This window comes from Notechis scutatus, chromosome 1 (assembly GCF_049901735.1).
Source record: "Notechis scutatus isolate UNSWTSFEM ecotype Mainland chromosome 1, rNotScu1.2, whole genome shotgun sequence".
In the NCBI taxonomy this organism is placed as follows: domain Eukaryota; kingdom Metazoa; phylum Chordata; class Lepidosauria; order Squamata; family Elapidae; genus Notechis; species Notechis scutatus.
The window spans coordinates 18,050,338-18,074,199 of record NC_142009.1 but is presented as its reverse complement, the minus strand read 5'-3'; the positions used below and the strand labels follow the sequence as shown (position 1 = coordinate 18,074,199).

At 39.3% G+C, this 23,862-nt stretch overlaps 1 protein-coding gene across 1 annotated transcript in view; it reads left to right on the top strand.

The window, feature by feature from the left end:
• SPNS2 (SPNS lysolipid transporter 2, sphingosine-1-phosphate) overlaps positions 1-23,862 on the top strand; it is a 128,569-nt gene that overhangs the window by 98,415 nt on the left and 6,292 nt on the right. Inside the window, 6 exon segments of the mRNA XM_087945101.1 lie at positions 1,285-1,436; positions 12,542-12,608; positions 17,336-17,478; positions 18,359-18,511; positions 20,265-20,454; positions 22,744-22,809. Of these exon segments, the coding sequence (XP_087801227.1) occupies positions 1,285-1,436; positions 12,542-12,608; positions 17,336-17,478; positions 18,359-18,511; positions 20,265-20,454; positions 22,744-22,809 (771 nt within the window).

The following is a 23,862-nucleotide window of genomic DNA, read 5'->3' as shown; positions in this document are numbered from 1 at the left end:
CACATTCCACATTTTTTCTTGAACATCACCATTTATTTTAAAATGAGTCTTGGCTTCCCTAGGCATCAGCAAATCTGCTTGATATTCTAGAGTGGTTTAGCGTTGGGTAATGAACAGTCATTAAATAGCCCTGAGTCACAAGTTTGCTTTCTGCTTTTAGGGTTCAGCCTACGCACATCTGCCTACTGTATGACAAGGACAGCTGGAGACATTTAATTAGACCTATAATTATAGGGCATGTGGTAACATTGCTGCTCTCAAAAGGGGGTATCAAGGTGGGGCTACTGACTGTTGAGAAAGAAAAGGTGAAGACTTATTTGTCCATGGTGCTTAACCAAGATGCTGGACAGACAATGTTACCTGCTTTGAGACAAGTGGTAGAATCTTATTGGTTTTTAAGGTGGAAAAAAATAAGCAATCTTGACTTGGAATAGTCAAAAAGCAGAAAATAGGATCTCTGAGTGACTATGTAACTGGGCTCACTCATTATGTTACCTCCAGTTTTCTTTTAATTGTGGTTTCTTGGACAAGCCATAGTAGACAAGTTCACACAAAAGCTAAGCCACATAAAACAGGATTTTGCAAGCCATGTAAGTTTGGTTCACACATCATATCAAATTGAAACCAGACAGGACATATTGTGTTTTGGGCATCGCTTGTTTAATGTGTACATACTTTCTTCTTCCATCTCCTTTTGAATCTTCACTTGTAATCCCAGTTTTTCAATACTGCTGAGAAAGCTTATGTTCTTTATAATATTCTATATCAGTGTTTCTCAACCTTGGCTGCTTGAAGATGTGTGTGTGGACTTCAACTCCCAGAATTCCCCAGCCAGCACTTGCATTTTCTGGCTGGGGAATTGTGGGAGTTGAAGTCCACACATCTTCAAGCAGCCAAGGTTGAGAAACAATGATGGTCCCAAACTTCATATGATCTCTCAACCAACCTGTCATCTTGTAAAGTCCCTCCTCCTTGCTTGAAATTATAGAGATAAGCCAGGGATTTGGTGGGTGCTATTAAAGGCCTCTAAGCATAATGACGCATGAAACCACTGCACTGAGAATGCTAGTCCCTAGAGATGCATCATAGTTTCCATGCTAATCAATTCCTACATTGAACTTCCTGGATCATTAGTGTGTGTGTGTGTGTGTGTCTGTGTCTGTCTGTGTGTGTGTGTGTGTGTGTGAAACCAAGGCACAAAGTTTGCATAGTTTTTGATAGCTGTGGAAATTGTATTAAAAATGAAAATAACTGATTCATTTTTTTCCTGACTTTTCCCTGCAGTACTTTTGGCTGTTTGTCCTCTCCCGAGGTTTGGTTGGCATTGGCGAAGCTAGTTATTCTACCATCGCTCCAACTATTATCGGAGATCTCTTCACCAAAAACACTCGGACACTTATGCTGTCGGTCTTTTATTTTGCAATCCCTCTCGGCAGGTATTTGCTTGTTTAATACATGTCTTTGCTAGATTTCATTTCTTGTATGAGCTAATTCATTTCTTTTTCAAGATGTAAACCTTTCAGCTTCAACTCACAGTCTCCAGGTTTTCTAGATTCCTTTAGATTAGCCCTGTTAGTCTGCAGCAGGAAAATTGAGGCACGTTCCTGGCATTGCTTTGAGATTCAGAAAATTCAGTTAATCAGAAGCAGGGAATGTTACATCTTTGAAAAGGATATTAATGGCCAGCTGGCTGGCTGAAAATATTAAATCATAGAATGATTTTGCTTATAGATGTTTGTGATGTTAGTCATCCTTGAAAATTTTGTATCTGGAGCCATTTTATGGAGCAATGAAGCCCTAAATTAATATGTTAATATCAAAATAATTTGATGTAATAAAACAGCAGGTAGTTTGAACCACAATTGCAAAAGGCATATAACCCAAAATACATAATATTTCTGTAAATTTCCATAGGAAATTCTTCTTTCTTGCAATCTTATTTATTTTTTAAAAAACTATCTGAGTGTTTTTAACTTGGGAGTTTTTGTTATGTTTTTCTATTCCAATTTCTTATTATATTGATGCATAAAGTTTATTTATTAGTTTGCTATTGGTCAACTTGAGCCTCTGGAATGAGAGGATGGATACACATTTTATATATGTAGGTAGAACATTAATGATCTTATAATCTTATAATCTACTTTTTACCAGATTTTATACCTGTTGTTCTATGCGTAATGGAATTGTGTCACTGAGTTACTTGATAATCTTTGTTAACCTCAGTTCAATAAATAAGGATCTGAGATGGTTCAATAAATAAACTAGCTGAGACATTCCAAGAAAAACTATCTGAGAGAGTTCAATAAATAAAAAACTTTATGCTTTGGCTAAAAACAATATTTGGGTTCCTATTCTAAGTGAGGGGGCTCTTCATCATTAATCCTATAGCTACCTCTGATTTGCTTGGTGTTTTCTGAAAGGATCAAAGGGAAATAAAAGAGGATGGGTATCAATAAAAGACTTAATTGATATCGAATTCAGTTTTCTGAAGCAGGCTTGTATAGTGGCTCAAGAAAACCATTGAGTTCTCAGCCTTGAATGTGAAGCATCTGGCATGTCTGATAGTATCTCATCCACTCCCTCAATAAAAGATATTGAATAAATAAATACAAAAAAAGAGGATGGATATGAAATGTAGTGGTTACCTAAATTTTCTTTGGTCATCTTAAATTTTACTTATTTGGAGGATGCAGATGAGTTATAATCACAAGACACAGGATGAGCCAGATGATTTGTGTTAATAATAAAAATTGTATTTTATTCTGCTTTTCCTCTAGCAATGCCAGGCAGCATTTATTGGGGGTTCTTTCTTTCCTTTTCATCCCTGTAAGTCAGGGCTGTCAAACTCACGTTGTCATGGCAGTGTCATGCAATGTATCAGGACTTTTCCCCCCTTCACTAAACTGGATGCGGGCATGGCCAGCGCATGACGCATCCGGCCCATTGGCCGGGAGTTTGACAACCGTGCTGTACATAAATGTGGCTGAGAAAAAGGGAAGAAAAAGGGAAGATCCAGTGACTTCATCTGGGTCTCCCTAGCCTCAGTTCAAAAACCACTAGGAAAGATCCTGGGATCATCAGCCCACTGCTCCATTTTCTATGTATACCTGAGAGCAGTGAACTTCTGAATAAATTTGCTGAAATGGCAGTCTGAATGAATGACCAAGAGGGGTCTTCGGTGACTACATTTGTACATATTTTGCTTGGTTTCTGAGGTAATCTGTTTTTTGGAAGTTGAACAATAAAAGAGACCAATCAATTTGACTGGATTTCCACAACGTATTAAAGCACAGAAACATCTTCTTGGGGTCAAAGCTCATTACATTTTGTCTCTTGTGAAAATGCAGCGGCTATGGCTTTTCTAATCTGGTTAAATAAATCCTGGTGATGTAGCCAGATACACCATTGTACCGCTTGCATTAGAAGTACACCATGATTAAGTGGATTATGTGAAAGGGTCAGTAGACATACAAGTACTCTGAATTTAAGTGGGGGATGAACACCATTTACTCAAAATTGCCATGTATATGAGTTAAAATGTACTGAATCAGGGGTATCATGCAAACACCTGGTTTTTATCCAGTGAGCTATTTTTCCAGTCCTCAAAAGAGATTGATTGATTGATTTGACTTATATATATCTGCCCATCTTATGTACCATAACACTGGATGGCTCTCAGGGGGAAAAAAATGAAAACATAAAAACTATAACAAAAATGCCCAGCACTTACACATTCTAACCTATCCACATTCGAGTGTACGGGGGGGCTTCTAATGTGCTCTATTCCAACTCTCAAATACTTCCTGGAGAAAGTGGAAAGAAAGTTTGCTCTCCCCAAAAGGGAACTTCTGATGCAATCGTATATTTCTAGATCCCCAGGTACATACTGTATTTGATCCGGTTAACGGCTGATCAGGTTAAACATGTTGCATATGTAGGACCGGTAAGTCATTGGTATCCTGTGTTGGAACTTCACATATTTATTTTGAGCTTAACTACAAACAGTGGAGTTCTTGATGCTCTCTGAACCTGCTTGTTTGCTTGCAGATGTTTCATTACCCAGCTAGATAAAATCATCTGTATGAGAGACTAGGATATTTTCTCCCATCTTATATGGAGGAGCTTGCTCTGCCAGTGTTGTTGAGGGTGTGGTTTTCTTCTTGGTAGTTCCTTAATTAGGGTATTGTTTTATGTTTGTTTGTTGATTTGATTGATTATCTGATGAATTATAAATGCCAAATCACAGCCTTTTCTGCCTTTCTCTACCCAGATGGGTACGCACATGGCGTAAACAGTAGGATAGTACTTCATGTTCAGCACTGATGTTATAGTCCTTGGTTGAGCCCAGATGTTCCCTTGGCGTTTACTGCCTCAAGGGTGAATTTGTCATATTTAATACTGCATCAGATGATTCAATGTGCAGATAGGCGGCTGCTGATCGTCAGATGCTGGGGATTTTTTAATTATGTGCCATCGAGTTAGGAGCAACTCTTAGAGTCCACATACTGTAGATAAATCTTCTGCAACTCTGCAATTTCCAACAATGCAATTTGTGTCCAGAATGTGATCATGTCTGATAGCAATTTAGAAAGCTATAGTTCAAATACCTGGAGAGAAAAATATTGTTTTGGTAACTCAACCATTCATGCTACTGGATTGGGACATAGGAAATTTCTTTTCCTCCAAATATGTTAGTTTGCACAACAAAAATTCTAGGCTAAACAGGATTGGTTGCTTGAAGGCTGTCTGAATAGAGGGCTGTTTTGTTTTGTTAACCCAGATATAGCGATTAAGCAATGCTGTGTTAACTCAGCCCTAGTATTGTATGGTATTACCTCCTGTGATTTATTTTGTTTTCTAGATGTAGTTTACAATTCGTACCGTGTTAAATTGGAAGTCTGCCTATACGGTAATTGTAGCTCTCTTATAATCCATTTTTATGCTGTTTTGGATATATACTCATTGCAGTAAGTGACAGAGGCTTGAATAATACCCACAGGATCACTCACTGAGAAGCAGGTGTTGTGAGTTTGGTAAAAAAAAAAAAATATGCCACTCCACAACTTCTCAAATCTACCTGAAAAGGAAGATTTTATGCTGCCCTACGTATAACTATCCCTTGCAATGTTCCCATTTGACAGAAAGAGAAAACGAAGGGCGGAGTATGACATGATAGCAGTCTTCCATTATTTGAGGGGCTGACACAGAAAAGAGGGGGTCGACTTTTACTCAAAGTACCTGAGGGCAGGATAAGAAATAACAAGTGGAAGATCATTAAAGAGAGACCCCACCTAGAACTGAGAATTTCCTGACAGTGGGAGCAGTTAATCAGTGGAACGAATTGCCTCTAGAAATTGCGGGTACTCCATCACTGGAGGTTTTTAACAAGACACCAGACAGCCATTTATCCATAATGGTGTAAGGTCGTGATGGTGAACCTATGGTGTGCGTACCACAGGTGGCACACAGCGCCCTCTCTGTGGGCATGTGAGCCGTTGCCTCAGCTCAGCTCCACCGCACATGCGCGCATGCACTTCCCACCAGCCAATGGTCTTCAGGTCTCTGCCATGCATGCGCGAGGACAGGGTGCCTGCACGGGCAGGGGTGGGATTCTACCAGTTTGCACCTATTCGCTAGAACCAGTTGTTAACATTCTAAGCAGTTCAGAGAACTGGTTGTTAGAAGAAATTACTGGCCTAATCCTGTAAGGAAGGCAGGAAGGAAACATTCTGGTGTTGCTTACAGAAACAGCCTCTCTCTGTTAACTCTAATTACATTTATTTTTATTTATTTATTTATTTATTTATTTGATTTGATTTGCCAATTGTTTACAAGATAATAAGTATAAGTGTATACATAGTTGTGAATACATAGTTGTGAATACACATTCTTGGCAGGACTAGATTTCCTGCCTCAGGAATGTCTCTGGAGTTTTTTTCCCTCCTTTGCTGGTACTTTGCTTGTGTGGAGTGACCATTCAAAGTTACAATGGCACTGCAAAAATTGACTTATGACCATTTTTCACACTTATGACTGTTGCAGCATCCCCACAGTCATGAGAAGCCAGGCGAGGAGATGTGTGCCTTGATGTGAGTGATGTTGAGTTGGCCACACCCAGCCAATAACATGATCACCAAGCCATGCCCACCACCTAAGCCATGCCCACAGAAATTTTTTTGTTAAAAATTTTGAATCCCACCCCTGTGCACGGGGGACGCATGCGTATTGCATTTTGGAGATGCCTGCACGTGCATGCTTTGGGCACTCTGTGCCGAAAAGGTTAGCCATCACTGTATAAGGCCTCCTAAGCAGAGGATTGGACTAGCCTAGAAGACCTCGGAGTTGCCTTCCAATCCTATGATTTTATGTTTTACATGGGACCAGAGAGAAGGTCTGAGCTCAAATAGAATGGAATGGAATAGAACTGGAAGGGACTTTGGAGGTCTTCTAATCCAGCCCACTGCTGAAGCAGGAGAACCTATACTATTTCAGATATAATATTTCAGTTGTGACCACCCCTTTTTAAAAAAAATAAAAAAATAAGCTGGGCTAATTCTGCTGGCTGACGGCTGCCTTTGGTGCGTGTTTTTTCCATTTAGGCTCTCTTATCAGTCGGGCACATTCTTCTCACTTGTGGACAAGAGGAAGTCTCCATCTTCACAATGCCTGACCCCAAGTTTGGCAAGGTTGGGAGACAGGGTGGGCACGTGAGGCTCGCCACCAAATTCCAAACAGTAAGGCTGTTTCCTGTGGAGAAACTCAGCCCTGTGTGTTTATTTCCATTGGGGAAAACCTTTCCCATAACGAGCCGAGTGACAAAATGTCTACAAGAGGGTGTATTTCTGCTTTTGCATAGCGTACAAATTGGAGACAAAGACATGAAAGCATTCCATTTGCTCTTCAGGAATGAGTATATCTATCTGCCTGTTTATCTCCTCTTGGTAAGGCCAGCTATTTTTCCTGAAGGTTTCAAGGAAGCTTGACTGAGTTCTGGCTATTAGCATTTCTTTCCTGTAGCATTTTTGGAATAGCAGCCATTCCGGTTCCTGCAGCCTTGGTAAAGAAGCCTGCAGATTTAGAAGCCCGAAAAACATATTTTGCTATGATGAGGTGGGCTGGCTGCAGAACCATGGAAAGTTCAGCCCTTTCTCCGGAAGGGGAATACTTGGATTTCCCTAGAAGGGGAATACTTGCCTTCAGAAGTTGTAAATGCTCCAGCACTGGAGTTTTTTAAAGAAGAGATTGGACAACCATTTGTGTGAAATGGTATAGGGTCTCTTGCTTGAGAAGGAGGTTGGACTAGAAGACCTCTAAGGTCCCTTCCAACTCTGTTATTCTATTATGGCTCCTGTACAGGTAGTCCTCGACTTACAGCCATTTTTGGCAGCCATTTCAAGTTACCACAGCACTGAAAAAAGTGACTTTCAACCAGTTCTTACATTTCTGGTTGTCGTAGCATCCCCATAGTCAAAATTCTTGGCAACCAGTATGTATTTACAACAATTGCAGTATCCCAGGGTCATGTGATCACCATTGATGAGCTTCCCAGCCAGCTTCCATCAAGCAAAGTCAGAGATGGGAAGCAGATTTGCTTGATAAATGTGACCCCCCAAAAAAGTTATAAAATTGGGCACGACTTACTTAGCAACTGCAATGGAAATTCTGGTCCCAACTGTGGCCGTAACTCAAGGACTACCTGTATTTCTCAGCCTGAAGTAGATGAAAGGACTTTTGTTTTCCCTTGTCATCCACTCCCTTGCCGAACACAAGACACCTGTCTCCAAGGCATTCCTGTGGGAACCATGCAAGGTTTTAAATATAAGGCAAACCTATAATTAATTAAATGAATTGCATAATTAAATGTAAAATATGCACTGGAAACATGCACAGCAACAAAACATTGGCATATATACTGTAAGAAGGATGTGGAGGAATTAGGAGGGCAGAACTGGAAAGACGGTGAGAGGCTCGGAGGCTAAATTCTGTGAAGGGCGATGAAAAGAACTGAGTATCTCTAACCTAGGGAAGAAAAGGCTGAGGGGATACATGATCACAGTCTGTCAATACTTGAAGGGCTGTCGCAGGGAAAGAGGTGGATTTCTTCTCCACAGTACCTGAGAGTACAGCAAGACAAGTGGAAGCACAGATACAGTATAGGTGGTACCTGGCTCAATAGTAGTAACTGTGAGGGGGGATCTTGGAGTCCTAGTGGACCATCACTTAAATATGAGCCAGCAGGGTGCTGCAGCTGCCAAAAAGGCCAATGCAATCCTAGGCTGCATTAACAGAGGGATAGAATCAAGAGCACATGAAGTGTTAATGCCACTTAATAATGCTTTGGTAAGATCCCACTTGGAATACCGCATCCAGTTTTGACTGCCACAATATAAAAAAAAGATGTTGAGACTCTAGAACTGGGCTGTCAAACTCCCGGCCCACAGGCCAGATACGTCATGTGCTGGCCACACCCACTCCCGGTTTAGCGAAAGGGGAGGGGGGAATCCTGATATGTCATGTGACGCCATCATGACAATGTGAGTCTGACACCCCTGCTCTAAAAAGAGTGCAGAGAAGAGCAACAAAGATAATTAGGGGACTGGAGACTAAAACACATAAAGGATGGCTTCTGGGAGTGGGTTATGTCTAGTCTAGTGAAAAGAAGAACTAGTGGTGACATGATAGTAGCGTTCCTATATCTAAGGGGTTGCCATAAAGAAGAGAGAGTCAACTTATTCTCCAAAACACCAGAAGGCAGAACAAGTAGCAATGGATGGAAATTAATCAAGGAGAGAAGCAACCTAGAACTAAGGAGAAATTCACTGACAGTTAGAACAATTAATCAGTGGAACAGCTTGCCTCCAGAAGTTGTGGATGCTCCAACACTGGAAGTTTTTAAGAAGAGATTGGGCAACCATTTATCTGAAATGGTATAGGGATTCCTGTTTGAGCAGGGGGTTGGACTAGACGACCTCCAAGGTCCTTTTAATTCTGTTATTGAGAGAGATCCAGACTCAAAATAAAAAAGGGGGAGTGGAATAGCCTGTCTCTTGCAGATGTGGGTGTCCTCTCACTGGTTTCAAACAAAGGTGGGATAATCATTGTTATATGATAGCTAGAGGTGTTTGACTAGAAGTTTTCCAAAGTCCTCTCTTTGATTCTAGGGATATAAGAAGAGCTCAGTACAGTAGATTAGACCAAACTCCAAAAGAACAGAAACAGATCAAAGACAGATCAACTGGTTTCTTTTTGGAAATCCAGATGTAAAGCAGTAAGATAATATCAATTCTTTACTACAGAGGTCAGCAACTTTCTCAAGTGTGTACACCACAAATTTTTTGTTTAAAAAAGGCCCAAACCTCAGATTGCTTAGCAGATAGTCTCAAATGAATAACTCCATAAGGAAACCAATATTTCATCGTATGCCAGCTGTTTTTTTTTAATTGTTCAACATTTATTTTAGGGGTTAAATAAATCAGATATGTGTATTGTGAAATTTTTTGCACTTGATAGTCTTCCTTATATTTGTGCAGCAACTAATGCTTGGATATATACTGTATCCTGCCCTAGAACTGGAAGTTGTGACTAAACGTTTTGTTTTGTTTTGTTTTGTTTTGAGGCTATCTTTATATTTTCAACAGTTGTCAACCAAGTTCCCAAGAATTCCACGAAGCAGGCATGAAGTCAATCAAACTGCTAATATTTTTATTTATATGAGAACTTCCTTTAAAATCAGAGTAGTTAACACAATGGCATTTATAAATCCAACCCTTCGTTCTTTATTATGTACAGCAATTCAAATACTGACTATTTGCACTACTTAAATAGCTGCTCCAGGTTTGGAAATTTAGGCTGGTGAAATGTTAACCTTAATCAGCATAAAAACTTAAATAAAATATGTGGTGAGAACACTTATTTAGTGGCAATTTGCATTTTGCAGCATCTTTTGGCATAACAAAACACGTTCAACTGTCATGGGATTTCTCTTTCTTTTGTTTTTTTTCCATAAATATCTTTTTTTGTTTTGTTTTGTTTTGTTTTTCAGATTTCACCTTTTTGTTTGTGCGAAGTGCTATTTTGGGTAGCTAAGCATTGGCACTCCCACTTGAAAATAAAAGAAGAACATATGTAGAAAAATGAAAGATTAAAAGGATAGAAATATTCTTGGACTTCTAGAATGGATGATTCTTTTAAATTCTTTGACGTTGTTTTCATGGACAATTGATTCTGTGGCCAGGTTTATGTATTAATAAGGCAGAAGGGATTATTTTGAATTTAGCATACCATGCTGTCTGAACCCAGCTATTTATAGTACAGGTAGTCCTCAACTTACAATCACAATTGAGCCCAAAATTGATGCTGCTAGGTGAGAAATTTGTTAAGTGAGTTTTGCCCCATTTTACGACTTTTTCTTGCCACATTTGTTAAGTGAATCACTGCAGTTGTTAAATTAGTAACACCATTGTTAAGTGAATCTGGCTTCCCCATTGACTTTGCTTGTCAGAAGGTCACAAATGGTGATCCCGTGACCCCAGGACGCTGCAAACCATCATAAATATGAACCAGTTGTCAAGCATCCAAATGTAAATCATATGACCTTGGGAATGCTGCAATGGTCATAAGTATGAAAAATGGTCATAAGTCACTTTTTCCATTTCCTTCGTAACTTCAAATGGTCACTAAATGAACAGTTGTAAGTTGTGGACTACTTGTATACATAAATAATGTAAGAATTTAAGCTATCTCTCCCCACAACCAAATATTCCCTTTGTGTCCACTATGCTTCTTGTTCTGAACATTCACCGAACATTTGTGAGAGCTAATTTATTTTTTGGCAAATGAGTACCCTGTGGCTGACCATGCCCACTGTGGGAGTGGTTTTGTGATCTGGCACATGTTCCATTTTATGTGAATGCCCACAATGTATTTTTAAAACATTGTATATAAAGAGCCACGGTGGCACAGTGGTTAGAGTGCAGTACTGCAGGCTCCTTTTGATGACAGCCAGCTGCCTGTAAGTTGGCAGGTCGAATCTTAGTAGACTCAAGGTTGACTCAGCCTACCATCCTTCCGAGGTCAGTAAAATGAGGACCCAAATTGTTGAGGGAAGTAGGATGACTCTGTAAACCGCTTGAGAGAGGCTGTAAAGAGCACTATGAAGCAGTATATAAGTCTAGATGCTATTGCTATATGCTCTGCCCAAAAGGATTGTCTTTATCCTGAATTTAGCTTATAGCATGTTATTTTTACAAAGTTAATTGTGGTTCATAATTCAATAAATGGTAGTTAATCAAAGGTTCTTAGAGCCCAAATATCTCAGCCCTATTCTACATGTTCTAAGACGAGATAACTCTGCAAAACAAAATAAATTATGAGTAGTTCTCAATTTACGACTATTGGTTTAACGACTGTTCAAAGTTACAACAATGCTGAAAAAAAAAGGAGTTACAACCAGCTCACACACTTACCACTATCACAGCACCCCTCACCCCATGGTTACATGATCAAAATTTGGGCATTTGGCAATAATAAATCTGTAGGAAGAGTCCACTAAAGTCCTCTTAGTGCAACAATTCACTGGAGTCTGGGTACAAAATACAAAAGTCATTAAAATAGGCCAGGCAATTGAAAAAATGCCTTTGTGAACCAGACATAATTATTTTTAATGAGATCACTAGGACTCTGCCTGTGATGCAATGTGGAGCTTGTGTGGATTTTTGTGTTTGCAAATATATATATAGCTTGCGAGTGTGTAGAACTCTCTTGCATTAGAAATTTAGAGGCTTGTGTAATATTATTACACAACTTATTTTCCAAAGCACCAGAGGGCAGGACAAGAAACAGTGGATGGAAACTAATCAAGGAGAGAAGCAACCTGGAATTAAGGAGAAACTTCCTAAAGTGAGGACAATTAACCAGTGGAACATCATGCCTTCAGAAGTTGTGGGTGCTTCGTCACTGGAGGTTTTTAAGAAGAGACTGCACAGTCACTTGCCTGAAATGTTATAGTATCTCCTGCTTGAGCAGGGGGTTGGACTAGAAGACCTCCAAGGTCCCTTCCAGCTCTATTCTATTCTGATTCTGATATTATTGGGTTGGCTACACTTAAAGCAAGGATCTTCAAATTTGGCAAGTTTAAGACTTGTGGATTACAACTCCCAGAATTCCTGACATGACTGGAAGAGGAATTCTGGGAGTTGAAGTCCACAAGTCTTAAAGATGTCAAGTTTGAAGACCCCTGACTTAAAGTGTTGGATGAGTAATAATAGGAGTATCAAGGAAGCAACAAAATTTAGTGATTTCAGGATCTCTCTACAGCCATTTATTTGTCAACTAAGATCTGGGCAATCCTCACAATACTGTAATGTCTTGAGGGACATGTTTCTTTCTTGATTTGGCAACTATGGTACAATGAATATATCTGGAGCCATTGGGAACTCAGGCTGGCTCAGAACTTGACCTAAAGTCTCTAACTAAAGTCATATTTCATTTTTGTCCTGCATGGTTTTATCTTAATGTTTTTTTATTTCTTTCTGTTTTCTAGTGGCTTAGGTTATATCACGGGATCAAGTGTCAAGCAAGTAGCTGGAGATTGGCACTGGGCCCTGCGGGTGAGTAGTGAGCAGGATCATCATATCTGTTTTGCAAAAATCTAACTCACCACAAGATGGCAGCAAAGAGAGGTAGGACACTCCAACTCTTCGCTGCTATCTAGTGATGGTCCACTTTTTGCAGCCTGTGTATTGTTGCTCTAGTAATAAACTCCTGTTTAGATTTAACACATTTGAATAGAAAAATATGAATAAATATCATGCCACTTTCTCCCTGATTTAAGCAAAATTTATAATTCAGCAGAATTCAGGTTCAACATAATGGCCTGATTTACATTTGATGTGACTGATCTCTGATGTATTAAGCCCTGATGTGTGGTTTGTTTGATTTTAACTTAACATGTTCTGCAAACTTAAAAATTGCAATTTGTAAATCATAGTATTTGGCTTTGTGTGAAGTATGAATACAGTAAGCTGTGGTTTATTTATTCAACCAAAGTTACTCAGCATGGTATGCAGAGTGATGCTTGTGGAGAGACGATTTGATGGAAATGAAGTTTTATCCTCTTTTTTTAATATAAATTTTATTTGGGTTTTCACAAAAAAAATATATACAAATAAAACATCTTTTTTTTTAGAATAGCATGATCACGGGTTATCACTTCTTCATACAGACACAAACTCAATTTCATATTCATCTTTGTGTTCTGTTCCATGTCTTATTACTGTTTAACATTTTCTACCTAGTTTTTCCCCTCCTTTGATTTTCTCAACTTTATTTTTAATTATCTCATATCTCAATTCAAATCATTATATTTGTACTTTCGTCTGTCCTGTTTCAATTTCATATTATCCTTTCTCATTAAACAAATTTTACCCTGTAGTTACTAATTGGAGTATGACACCTTTATATCTTTTAATTTTGTCCATTCAACTCTTATTTAAATTTCAATTTATACTTTTAAGATTATAACAATCAATATAATACATAACTTCCAATCGAATTCTGCTTGGTACGTTCTTAAAATACACACTATTTTCTTAAAAATATATATATATATATATATATATATATATATATAAATAAATAAATAAAACATTCATTCCATTCCAATTCAATTCTATCGTTAATATTCATTAAAATCTTAACATCTTTTTCTTTTCAATTGAATATCATACTTCCTTGTGAACACTTATAAACTTTCCATAATTAATCCTTTTTTCCCCCCATATTTCCCTTCATTGTGGGTGTTGCTTACTGCCTGTTTTTTTCCATGCATATTTATTCCTTCAAAATTCTCAGAAAGTTTGAATGATATGAGTGTAGGATCTGGACAATTTTCCCGTGACCAGAGGTTGCCTTTTAAATTGTTCTACATGGTCAACCAGAGGTGTGGCTTATATTACAATGTCAACGGTGCATCTGAGGCCAACATTTGACTCACCATTTTCCTTTCTGAAGTGTTTGATGGGGTTGAAGTAGATGGGAACTCTGTAGCCCCAAAATGACTCATTTGGGTTCAGTTAATGTGGCTGTGGATTGTCTAATCAGATCCATGAGTGAAGAGATTGGCTTGAGTTGTCAGTGGCTGAATTAATGGGTTGTGCACGCAGGACCACTGTGTTCCTGAGGTAAATTCAGAGGTGTTTGTAGAGGTATATGTGGGAAAATGATGAGAGCCAAAGACCAGATATGGACAATCTACAGTCTTGGCTGGCTTTTTGCATTCTGGTAAGCAGGATGTTCTTCCCAGCAATCCATTCCTGTTCTCCCCCAGTTTTCTTTGAGCTTTTCCCACAGCCCTCTTTGAGTTCTTCAGCGTCATTTCCTTTAGGTTTTTTCCATCCTCCCCACCCCCAATTTTGGCAAATCTCTAAACTTGCCCATCGGAATAATAGAGTTGAAAGGCTCTGGAGGTCTTCCTTTCCAACCTCCTGCTCAAGCAGGAGACCTTATACTATTTCAGACAAATGGTTGTCCAAGATCTTCTTAAAAACCTCCAATGATGGAGCACTCACAACTTCGGAAGGCAAGTTGTTCCACTGGTTGAGTTTTCTACATGTCAGGAAATTCCTCCTTCGTTCTTGGTTGGTTCGCTCTTTGATTAGTTTCCATCAATTGTTTCTTGTTTTTCCTTCAGGTACTTTGGAGATTAGGTTGACCCCCTCTTCTTTGTGGAATATTACTATCATGTCACCCTTAATCCTTTTTTTCATTAAACTGGACATACCGAATTCCCACAACCATTGTTGCTATGTTTTAGCCTCCAGTCCCCTAATCATCTTTGTTGCTTTTCTCTGTACTCTTTCTGGAGTCTCAATGTTGTTTTTATATTGTGGTGATATAAAAAATAAAACATCAACCAAATTATCTCTCTTTTCTCTATCGGTGTTATTCTGAGTGCATAAACTGACCCCCAAAGTAGAAAGAATTACAGTGAAGTGCTAGTACTCCATAATGGCTGTTTTGACTATTACACTGACAATGTTCCTTTTACAAAAATCTGGATTAATTTAAATGCAACCCCTGCCCATTCCCCTCCCCACCTAAAAAAATGTCAGAGAGAAGGACTCTATTTAATCCAGTTATATATAAAACTTGGCCTAAAACTGAAACAGCTAGTTTCATGTCTGGTTTAATTAAAAAAAGGATTAGGGGTGACATGATAGCAGTGTTTCAATATCTAGGGGGCTGCGAGAAAGGAGAGGGAGTCAAGCTATTCTCCAAAGCACCTGAAGGCAGGACAAGAAGCAATGGGTGGAAACTAATCAAGCGGAGAAGCAACCTAGAAATAAGGAGAAATTTCCTGACAGTCAGAATAATTAATCAGTGAAACCACTTGCCTCCAGAAGTTGTGGGCACTCCAAAATCGGAAGTTTTTAAGAAGAGATTGGGCAACCATTTGTCTGAAATGGTATAGGGTTTCCTGCCTGAGCAGGGGGTTGGACTAGAAGACCTCCAAGGTCCCTTCCAACTCTGTTATTCAGCGATATTGAAAACCTGTATGATGTACTTTTTGCCATTTCTCACTGAGATTTCCGCCTCATCTCTCTTCCATAGCTTATCTTTAATTTACTGCCCTTAAGTTTGTTGGAGCACATACAAAGTCCGTTGCACAATTTAGGGCACTTCTGATTTATGCCAGTTTATTGTTGAGCTAGCAAAGGCAAGGTGGCCTCAGTCCACTGTTCTTAATTTCCCTTATTATTAAACATAAAGGATTTTTATTTTTCCGTTCAGGGGTGCATGAGACTTTGACTCACTTCACATTTCTTTTCCTGCACCGAGCTGTTCTTATTTCCTTCTATTTTATCCCCTTGGGGACCTTGATAAATGTGCTAGTGGAGACTAGCACACAATGCACACAGCAGACACACACAAAAATTGGCCTGGATGGAAAAATAGCCAAGAGGAAATAAGACGGCAAAACTGCTTACTGACCTTTGACTTTGCTTGGATTCCATCCATCAGAGAGGTGATCTCTGTTATCTTGTCACTGACCTTCTGCAGAGGTGGAATTTTAGTGATGGTGCCATTTAGAAGTGTTGAATACCATCACATGCCTGGTTTGGAATAAGCATCTCTATGTAGGTTAATTAGCTCTGTTTTGTAGATGAGATAGAATGTGCATGGCATTTTCTAGTGCTGAGAGGACATTGAATACATGATTTATGTGGGTGGTTGTTGTTTTTACACCAACATTATAAATTGTGCCAGCATAATTATCTTTCATATAGTTCATGTTGTAGATTATGGGTAGGAGGGAAGGGGAGGTTCACTTAAGATTGCTTGTGAATTAATGAGAGATGCAATTGACAATAGCTTTGTCTCTTTAGCAAGGAATGGAATGAGATAAGTTGGATGTTTCTTCCAGATATTTTATGCTGTTTATATAAAAACACATACACACACATACATACATACATAAATTTCATAACAAATTGTATAGCATTACAGGTAGTTCTTGCTTAGCAACTGTCTCGTTTAGGGACAATTTTCAGTTGATACAGTGATTTTAAAAAGTAGCTTTACAACCAATCCTCACATTTATGACTTTTGCAGATCTGTAAAGCAAAGGAATACTGAAATAAGATAAGCACAGTCACAATTTCCATTTAGCTAGTGATTTGTTTAATGACTAAGTTGCCAGGCCCAACTGTAGACACTAAACAAGGACTACTACCTGTTTGCGGTTGACTTTGCTGTTGGGGATATACTGAATCAATATAGTTACATAATTTTTGATGGTGAGGTAGAACTTCCTTGGCAACTTGGTTATGCTATATGGAGTGTCTTATGAGTTTGGAAGAAAGTAAGGGAGGGTATGATAAAGTTGTATGATAATATATATATGACATGGAGAAAGTAGATAGTGAGATTTTCTGCTGGACAACCAAACTGATGCTGATTAACCTGGAATCAAAACTTTACCTCTCTAAATTCACTTGTAAGAGAAGAAGTTCTAAAAATGGCTGGTTTTAAAATGATTGCCTATGTAACCCCACTCTTTTCAAATGCTATAAATAAGTTGTCATGCATAAAGATTTTAGATCCAGACTTTTCAGACCTCAGTTCTGAAGATTCAGCCCCATCATTCCAATCTTTTCTTTGCAATTCCCAAGGCAGGAATTTCTTAATTTTAATAAGAAAAACTAGAGGTGAATCAGAGAGATGAATTTCTGCTCTGATCTAGGAATCCTGTTCTTCGTCTTGAGCTTTGATGTCAGGTCATTTGTTTTGAGCTATTTACTTAGTTGTTTCCCACCCCACCCCTCTTTTCTTCCAGGTTTCTCCACTTTTAGGTATGATCACAGGGACACTTATCTTAATATTTGTACCAGCTGCTAAAAGAGGCAATGCTGAACAACTGGGGGCACAGCTGAAGGCCCGGACCTCCTGGCTGAGGGACATGAAGGCCTTGATAAGAAAGTAAGGCAACCCTTCTTAGGGCTGATTTTTAATTTTTCTGTGTTTTAGAAACCAACTTGAGATACTTTATTGGGTTCATGAAAAAGAAGCTGTAGAAGTGGAATATTGAGGCAATTTTCAGAAATGTTACTCTCAGTTGTCTGTAAAGCCAGACAACTGAGAGTAACATTTCTGAAAATTGCCTCAATATTCCACTTCTACAGCTTCTTTTTCATGAAGCTACTGATGACAGCAACTGCTTAGTGTAATGTCAACACCATTGATGTGCTAAGTGCCTTGTATATTACAGAAATGATAACAGTCTTTCCCTAGAGGACTTTTAATTCCTTTGTATAGTCATATTAAGCTGATGTGGGGTTTTTTGCCCTCATTTGTCATGGAGCTGTTTGGTAGAAATTAAGAATAACAGAATAACAGTTGGAAGGGACCTTGGAGGTCTTCTAGTCCAACCCCCTGCTCAAGCAGGAAACCCCATACCATTCCAGACAAATGGTTGTCCAATCTCTACTTTAAAACCTCCAGTGTTGGAGCAGCTACAACTTCTGGAGGTAAATCAGTCCACTGATTAATTGTTCTGTCAGGGAATTTCTCCTTAGTTCCAGGTTGGTTCTCTGCTTTGATTAGTTTCCATGCATTGCTTCTTGTCCTGCCTTCAAGTGTTTTGGAAGCTAGGTTGACTCCCTCTTCTTTGTGGTAGCCACTTAATTATAGCTGCTTAATTATAAATTATAGATATCAAACTCTGGAAAGAGTTTTTGACATTATTTCTGGGCTACTGTATATGAGTAAGAGGGATCAGATGTTTTCTGGGGCAGATGTGTTTTTCTTCTACTCTGTTCAGAAGATTCATTTACTGACTTACAACCTCCCTTGTCTTCAGTCGCAGCTATGTGTTTTCATCCCTGGCTACCTCTGCCGTTTCTTTTGCCACGGGAGCTTTGGGGATGTGGTTCCCTGTTTACCTGCATCGGGCCCAAGTTGTTCAGAAAACAGCAGAGATTTGCACTTCACAGCCCTGTGGGACTAAAGACAGGTGAGGTTCCTATTCCCCTATAAGCTATAAAAGATTCCCTCAGAATATGTCCCCATAGTATTGGCTATATTTGCGTTATGGTATAGCAGATGCTGCTCTAAACCTCCAGAGGAAGAGTGGGCAGTACAACATTTTAAATGAATAAATGGAATTGTTGTGTTTGGAGACAGCAAGCACGAATGCATCAAGAACCAGAAGGAGTGAGACAAGTGAAGGAGAAGGCTGTTACTCACATGCCCCGCTTAAGTGCTTCTTGGCAGACAGGCCTGGTTGGCCACAGGATCAGAGGACCTTCACTGTTTCCTCAGATAGTCAGAAACCGAGCCTTCCTGCTTAGATGTGGTTCATTTTAGTATACCAGGGGTCTGTAACCCTAAACATTCAAAAGAGCCATTTGGACCCGTTTCCCAGAGAAAAGAAAACACTGGGAGCCAATAATTTAACAACCGATGTGACTGGGTGGGCGTGGCCAACTCAGTGTGTCTCTCACTCCCACCCAGTCACCTCCTGCTCTGGAATATCCCCCGCCATCACCCTTACCTTCTCAGGCCAGGTGAGGAGTGAAGGGGAGAGGAGGGGCCAGCCAGTGGTGGGATCAGCTGACAGCCCAACAGAGGGCCGAAAGAGCCGCATGTGGCTCCAGAGCCGCATGTTGCAGACCCCTGGAGTATACCATAGGCTAGGAGTGAAACAAAAGGAGAGTTAGTCCTTCTTTAGTGCCATCATTGGGACTTGGCAATTCAATTGTTAAAGAGACATGGTCACTAAGTGAAACACCATAATGTTATGGTTTTACTTCAGTTTTCCTTTGTTAGACCTACAATAGGTCATGAATCTAAGGACTGGTTGTAAAATTACTTTTTCATGCGAATGGTGGCTAAATAAGTCAGCCACTAAATGAGGACTAACTTTTTCAGTTCAGGCTGTTCTTTTGGTCTTTCTAGAGACATCCAGTCTTAATACTTAATACAACCCACAAAGCTTTTTATAGATTTTTTTTAAAACCGGAATTTATTTATTTTTATTTCTTCCTGTCGCCATGACAGCATTTGATTTCTGAGAGGAAAATAAATGCAGGACATTTCATCTTAAATTCTATCTGATTATATTACCTCAGTTGACGAACAGTGGTTTTATGTACATTTTTAAGTTTTTTCCTCTGTACTTTTGCCTCCTTTGCTATCTTAATTGTCACAACTACCATGAGAGGTAGAGATTTGTATTTAGTTTAATGATAAGAGAAATGAAAGTTGAGTGATTTCAGAACAGTTGAATGTAGGCATGGTGTGGCAAAAAATAGCTTGTCCAGAGATACCGTAAGTTTTAAATAAACATTCTTAATGCAAATATTTTTAATTTTCCATTTATTGTCAAAAAACTCAGATCTGAGTTATGAAAGAACCTAGAATTCCTATGAAACATGAAGCTCTCCAAACCTTACATTTTTTTGTTTTCTGAATTCTTTTTCAGGGGTTTAGTTCATCAATTTGTCTTACTGTCTTACTGTCCCCATTTATCTGTATTTACTTCCTTTGTTCATGTTTATATTCATACCTATACTTGTTATCTTGTACATGTTTGACAAACAAATAAAATAAAAATAAAATAAATTTCCATGTAGCACCTCTTATTCATAGCCTTGCCTTGCTAATTCCACCCTCCCCGCTGCCTCTCACCTATTGCCTTGTGTATAAAAATAAGTGCACCTAAATGAGAAAAGGTTTTTATTTCTGGAACCATTCTGTGTCCTTAGCTTGATCTTTGGAGCCATCACCTGCTTCACGGGATTTCTGGGCGTGATCACTGGGGCTGGAGCTACCAAGTGGTGCCGCGTGAAAACACAAAGAGCAGATCCCCTGGTTTGCGCTGTCGGGATGCTGGGATCAGCCATCTTTACCTGCTTGATTTTTGTGGCAGCCAAGAACAGCATTATAGGAGCCTATGTAAGTGGTCAGTCTGGAAAAGGGGAGGCCAGAGTTGGATATCTCTTCCTTTATTTATCTATTTACAGATAATCCTCGAGTTATAGCTGTGATGGAGCCTATCCATTATGGTTGTAAGTCCTAGTGGTCGGGAAATGGATCCGTCATGTGACTGACCCATTTATACAATGTTGTTTGTGGTGGCCATTAAGTGAACACAGCAATTGTAAAACGCAATTGTTAAGCAAAGGCCATGGTCACACCCATAATTCACTAGGGCACAGTTTTGCCAAAACTGGAAGTAAAAGCCAGTTTTTGGCAAAACCGTCGTGAAATGCAGTCACATGACTGCAAGATGCTGCAAACGCTTTTACCAAGTAATTGATTTGGGGAAGATTAGGAAAGAATGGGGAAGAAATAAATATATATTTTTCCAGGCCTTAACCACTTTTGTTTTTTTGCATTGCAACTTCTTATTCATACATTTCTTCTGACTACAACCTGGAACAGGAGTGTAAAACTCAAGGCCCGCGGGCTGGATCCAGCCTGTGAGGTGCTTAGATTTGGCCCACGAGGTGCCCTGGAAACAACCACGGACTGGCCTGCGGTGCCTCTGCTAATGAAAATGGACTCAAGAGGGCTGTGTATTTGTTTTCGCTGCCTGAGGGTCTTCCAGCTGAAAACGGAGCTCAGGAACCTGTTTTCGCTGGCAGAGCGCTTGGGCCACCACAGGCACCCCTGACATGAGTGATGTCAAGCTGGGCACACCCAACCTGGCCACGCCCTGGCCTCCCCTGAGGTCAAACACAACCCTGATGCGGCCGTCAATGAAATCGAGTTTGACACCCCTGACCTAGAAGAAGAAAGAGTAGAGGATGATGCTTCCTGGTTTTCAGGAGCAGTCAATCTATTGCCTTCTCGGCATTTTAAATCTCAGGAAGTATGAATTCAGAATTCCTATAGAACACTCAGTTTCATCTCCTCTGCTTTTAAATCTCAAAGAGAGTTAAAGCAAAGGGGAGAATAAAGGACAGTGCCAAATACAGCGGTACCTTGGTACTTATTGTTAATTGGTTAAGGGAGGCATGATGAGTACCAAAAATAATAAATACCAAACAATTTTTTACCATAAGGAATAATGTAGTATGTCACAAGGCACCCAACACTGATAAGTTTTAGCTTGTGTGTTGAGCACCAAACAAATGATGAGTACCGGGACAAAATTTTCACATCAAAATATGTTAAGTACCAGATTCAATTAATTTCAGAGCAGTTGAGTACCAAGGATATGGAACGTTTGCCTGGAGTCTCCCTACTTGAAAATGGACCTTAGCCAGTGCTTTAATATACTAACTGCTGAGCTTGATTCTATTCCAATGTATTAAGTTCCCTTTATACGTTATGAATGCAGTTCTTTGAACGCTGATCTTTTTGTAGTCAAAATGGCCCTGCTGGTAACAAAATTAACACCTCCGAATAGTTTTTGGAAGCATGCATAAACACAAAAACTATTAGAAATGACGTAAAACAAAGCTATTTCAAGGGCTCCAAGTGCTTCTAGGGCATTCAAAATCACCACTTTGCATTTCTGGACAATTTAAGACAATTTAAAATTGAAATGTTTGGCATACCTTTAGCTGCAACCAGAGTCCCCCTTTTATGTAATCACCCTATATGTTTAACTTCCTCTCCATCAAGGCAGATTCCCTTTCAGTACTTGATGGAGTTCTTTTTTTACAAATCCCATTTTTACAGCATGCTCTGCAGCTTATGTTTGTATTTATGTCCATGTTTATACTAGTAGAATTATTGTTAGCTACATTGAGAATTTAAGGAAGTATATAAATACTACAAATCAGGCAGAACATATGGTGTTGCAAATGATGTTGGATTCTAGCTCCCTTTATCCCAGCCATAAGCCATGTTCAGTGACATCTGGAAGTTCCCTGCTCCTGCTATAAATACACTTCTCACCATGGTTGACCTCTATCTTTTTTGAAATATACAGAATTTTTACCAGTTTCCAAACTTCCTCCTTATAAACAAATAAAAATATAAGCTCACAAACCTTATAAAACTGCAAACATTTTATAAGTATTTCTTTTATAATTTTTTCCTGGTGATAAATAAATAAATAAATAAAACTCTTTTCTTCTTGTCTCCTCCTGATAAGGTTCAGTGAATGTTAACAGTAAATTGCCATGCATTCAGTTACATTGGGATACTGTCTTTAAAACAGAACCACCAAATTGTGGGATATTTCTCAAACTTGCATGAGTAAATTGTATATGTCTAATATTTCAACCACAGGTCTGCATTTTTATTGGAGAGACACTTTTGTTTTCAAACTGGGCCATCACAGCTGACATACTTATGGTAAGTTGATACGGATGTGTAGCTTGCATTTTATTTATTGGTATAGGGCTATGTGCAATCAGGCAACTGTTCTTGGACTCAAACACTAAGCTTGGACTACTGGTATGTGCCTAACTTATTATACAGTATTAATGCATTTCCTTCAGATTTAACAGATAATCAGAGTTGGAAGGGACCTTGTAGGTCATCTAGTCCAACCCTCCCGCCCAAGCGGGAGACTCTACACCATTTCTGACAAGTGGCAGTCCAATCTCTTCTTGAAAGTCTCAAGTGATGGCGCTCCCACAACTTCCGAGGGCAAGCTGTTCCGTTTGTTGATTGTTCTCACTGTCAGAAAATTTCTCCTTATTTCCAGGTTAAATCTCTCCTTGTTCAGTTTCCATCCATTATTTCTTGTCTGGCCTACAGGCGCTTTAGAAAATAGCTTGACCCCTTCCTCTCTGTGGCAGCCCCTCAAATATTGGAAGATTGCTATCATGTCTCCTCTGGTCCTTCTCTTTACTAGACTAGCCAAGCCCAGTTCCTGCAACCGTTCGTTGTATGCTTTAGCCTTCAGTCCCCTAATCATCCTGGTTGCTCTTCTCTGTACTTTTTCTAGAGTCTCAACATCTTTTTTATAATGTGGTGACCAAAACTGGATGCAGTACTCTAGGTGTGGTCTTACTAAGGCTTTATAGAGTGGTATTAGTACTTCCCTTGATCTTGACTGTATCCCTCTGTTAATACAATTTAGGATTGCGTTAGCTTTTTTGGCTGCTGCTGCACACTGCTGGCTCATATTTAGCTGGTTGTCCACTAAGACTCCAAGATCCCTCTCACAGTTACTGCTATTGAGCCTGGTTTCACCCAGGCTATACGTGTACTTTTGGTTTTTCTTGCCTAAGTGTAGGACTTTACTTTTCTCTACATTGAATTTCATTTTGTTAGATATGACCCAGTGTTCTAGTCTGTCAAGATCCATCTTCTTGGGTGTTAGCTATTCCTGCCAGCTTAGTATCATTTGCAAATTTGGTAAGTTCCCCTTCTATTCCCTCATCTAAGTCGTTAATGAAG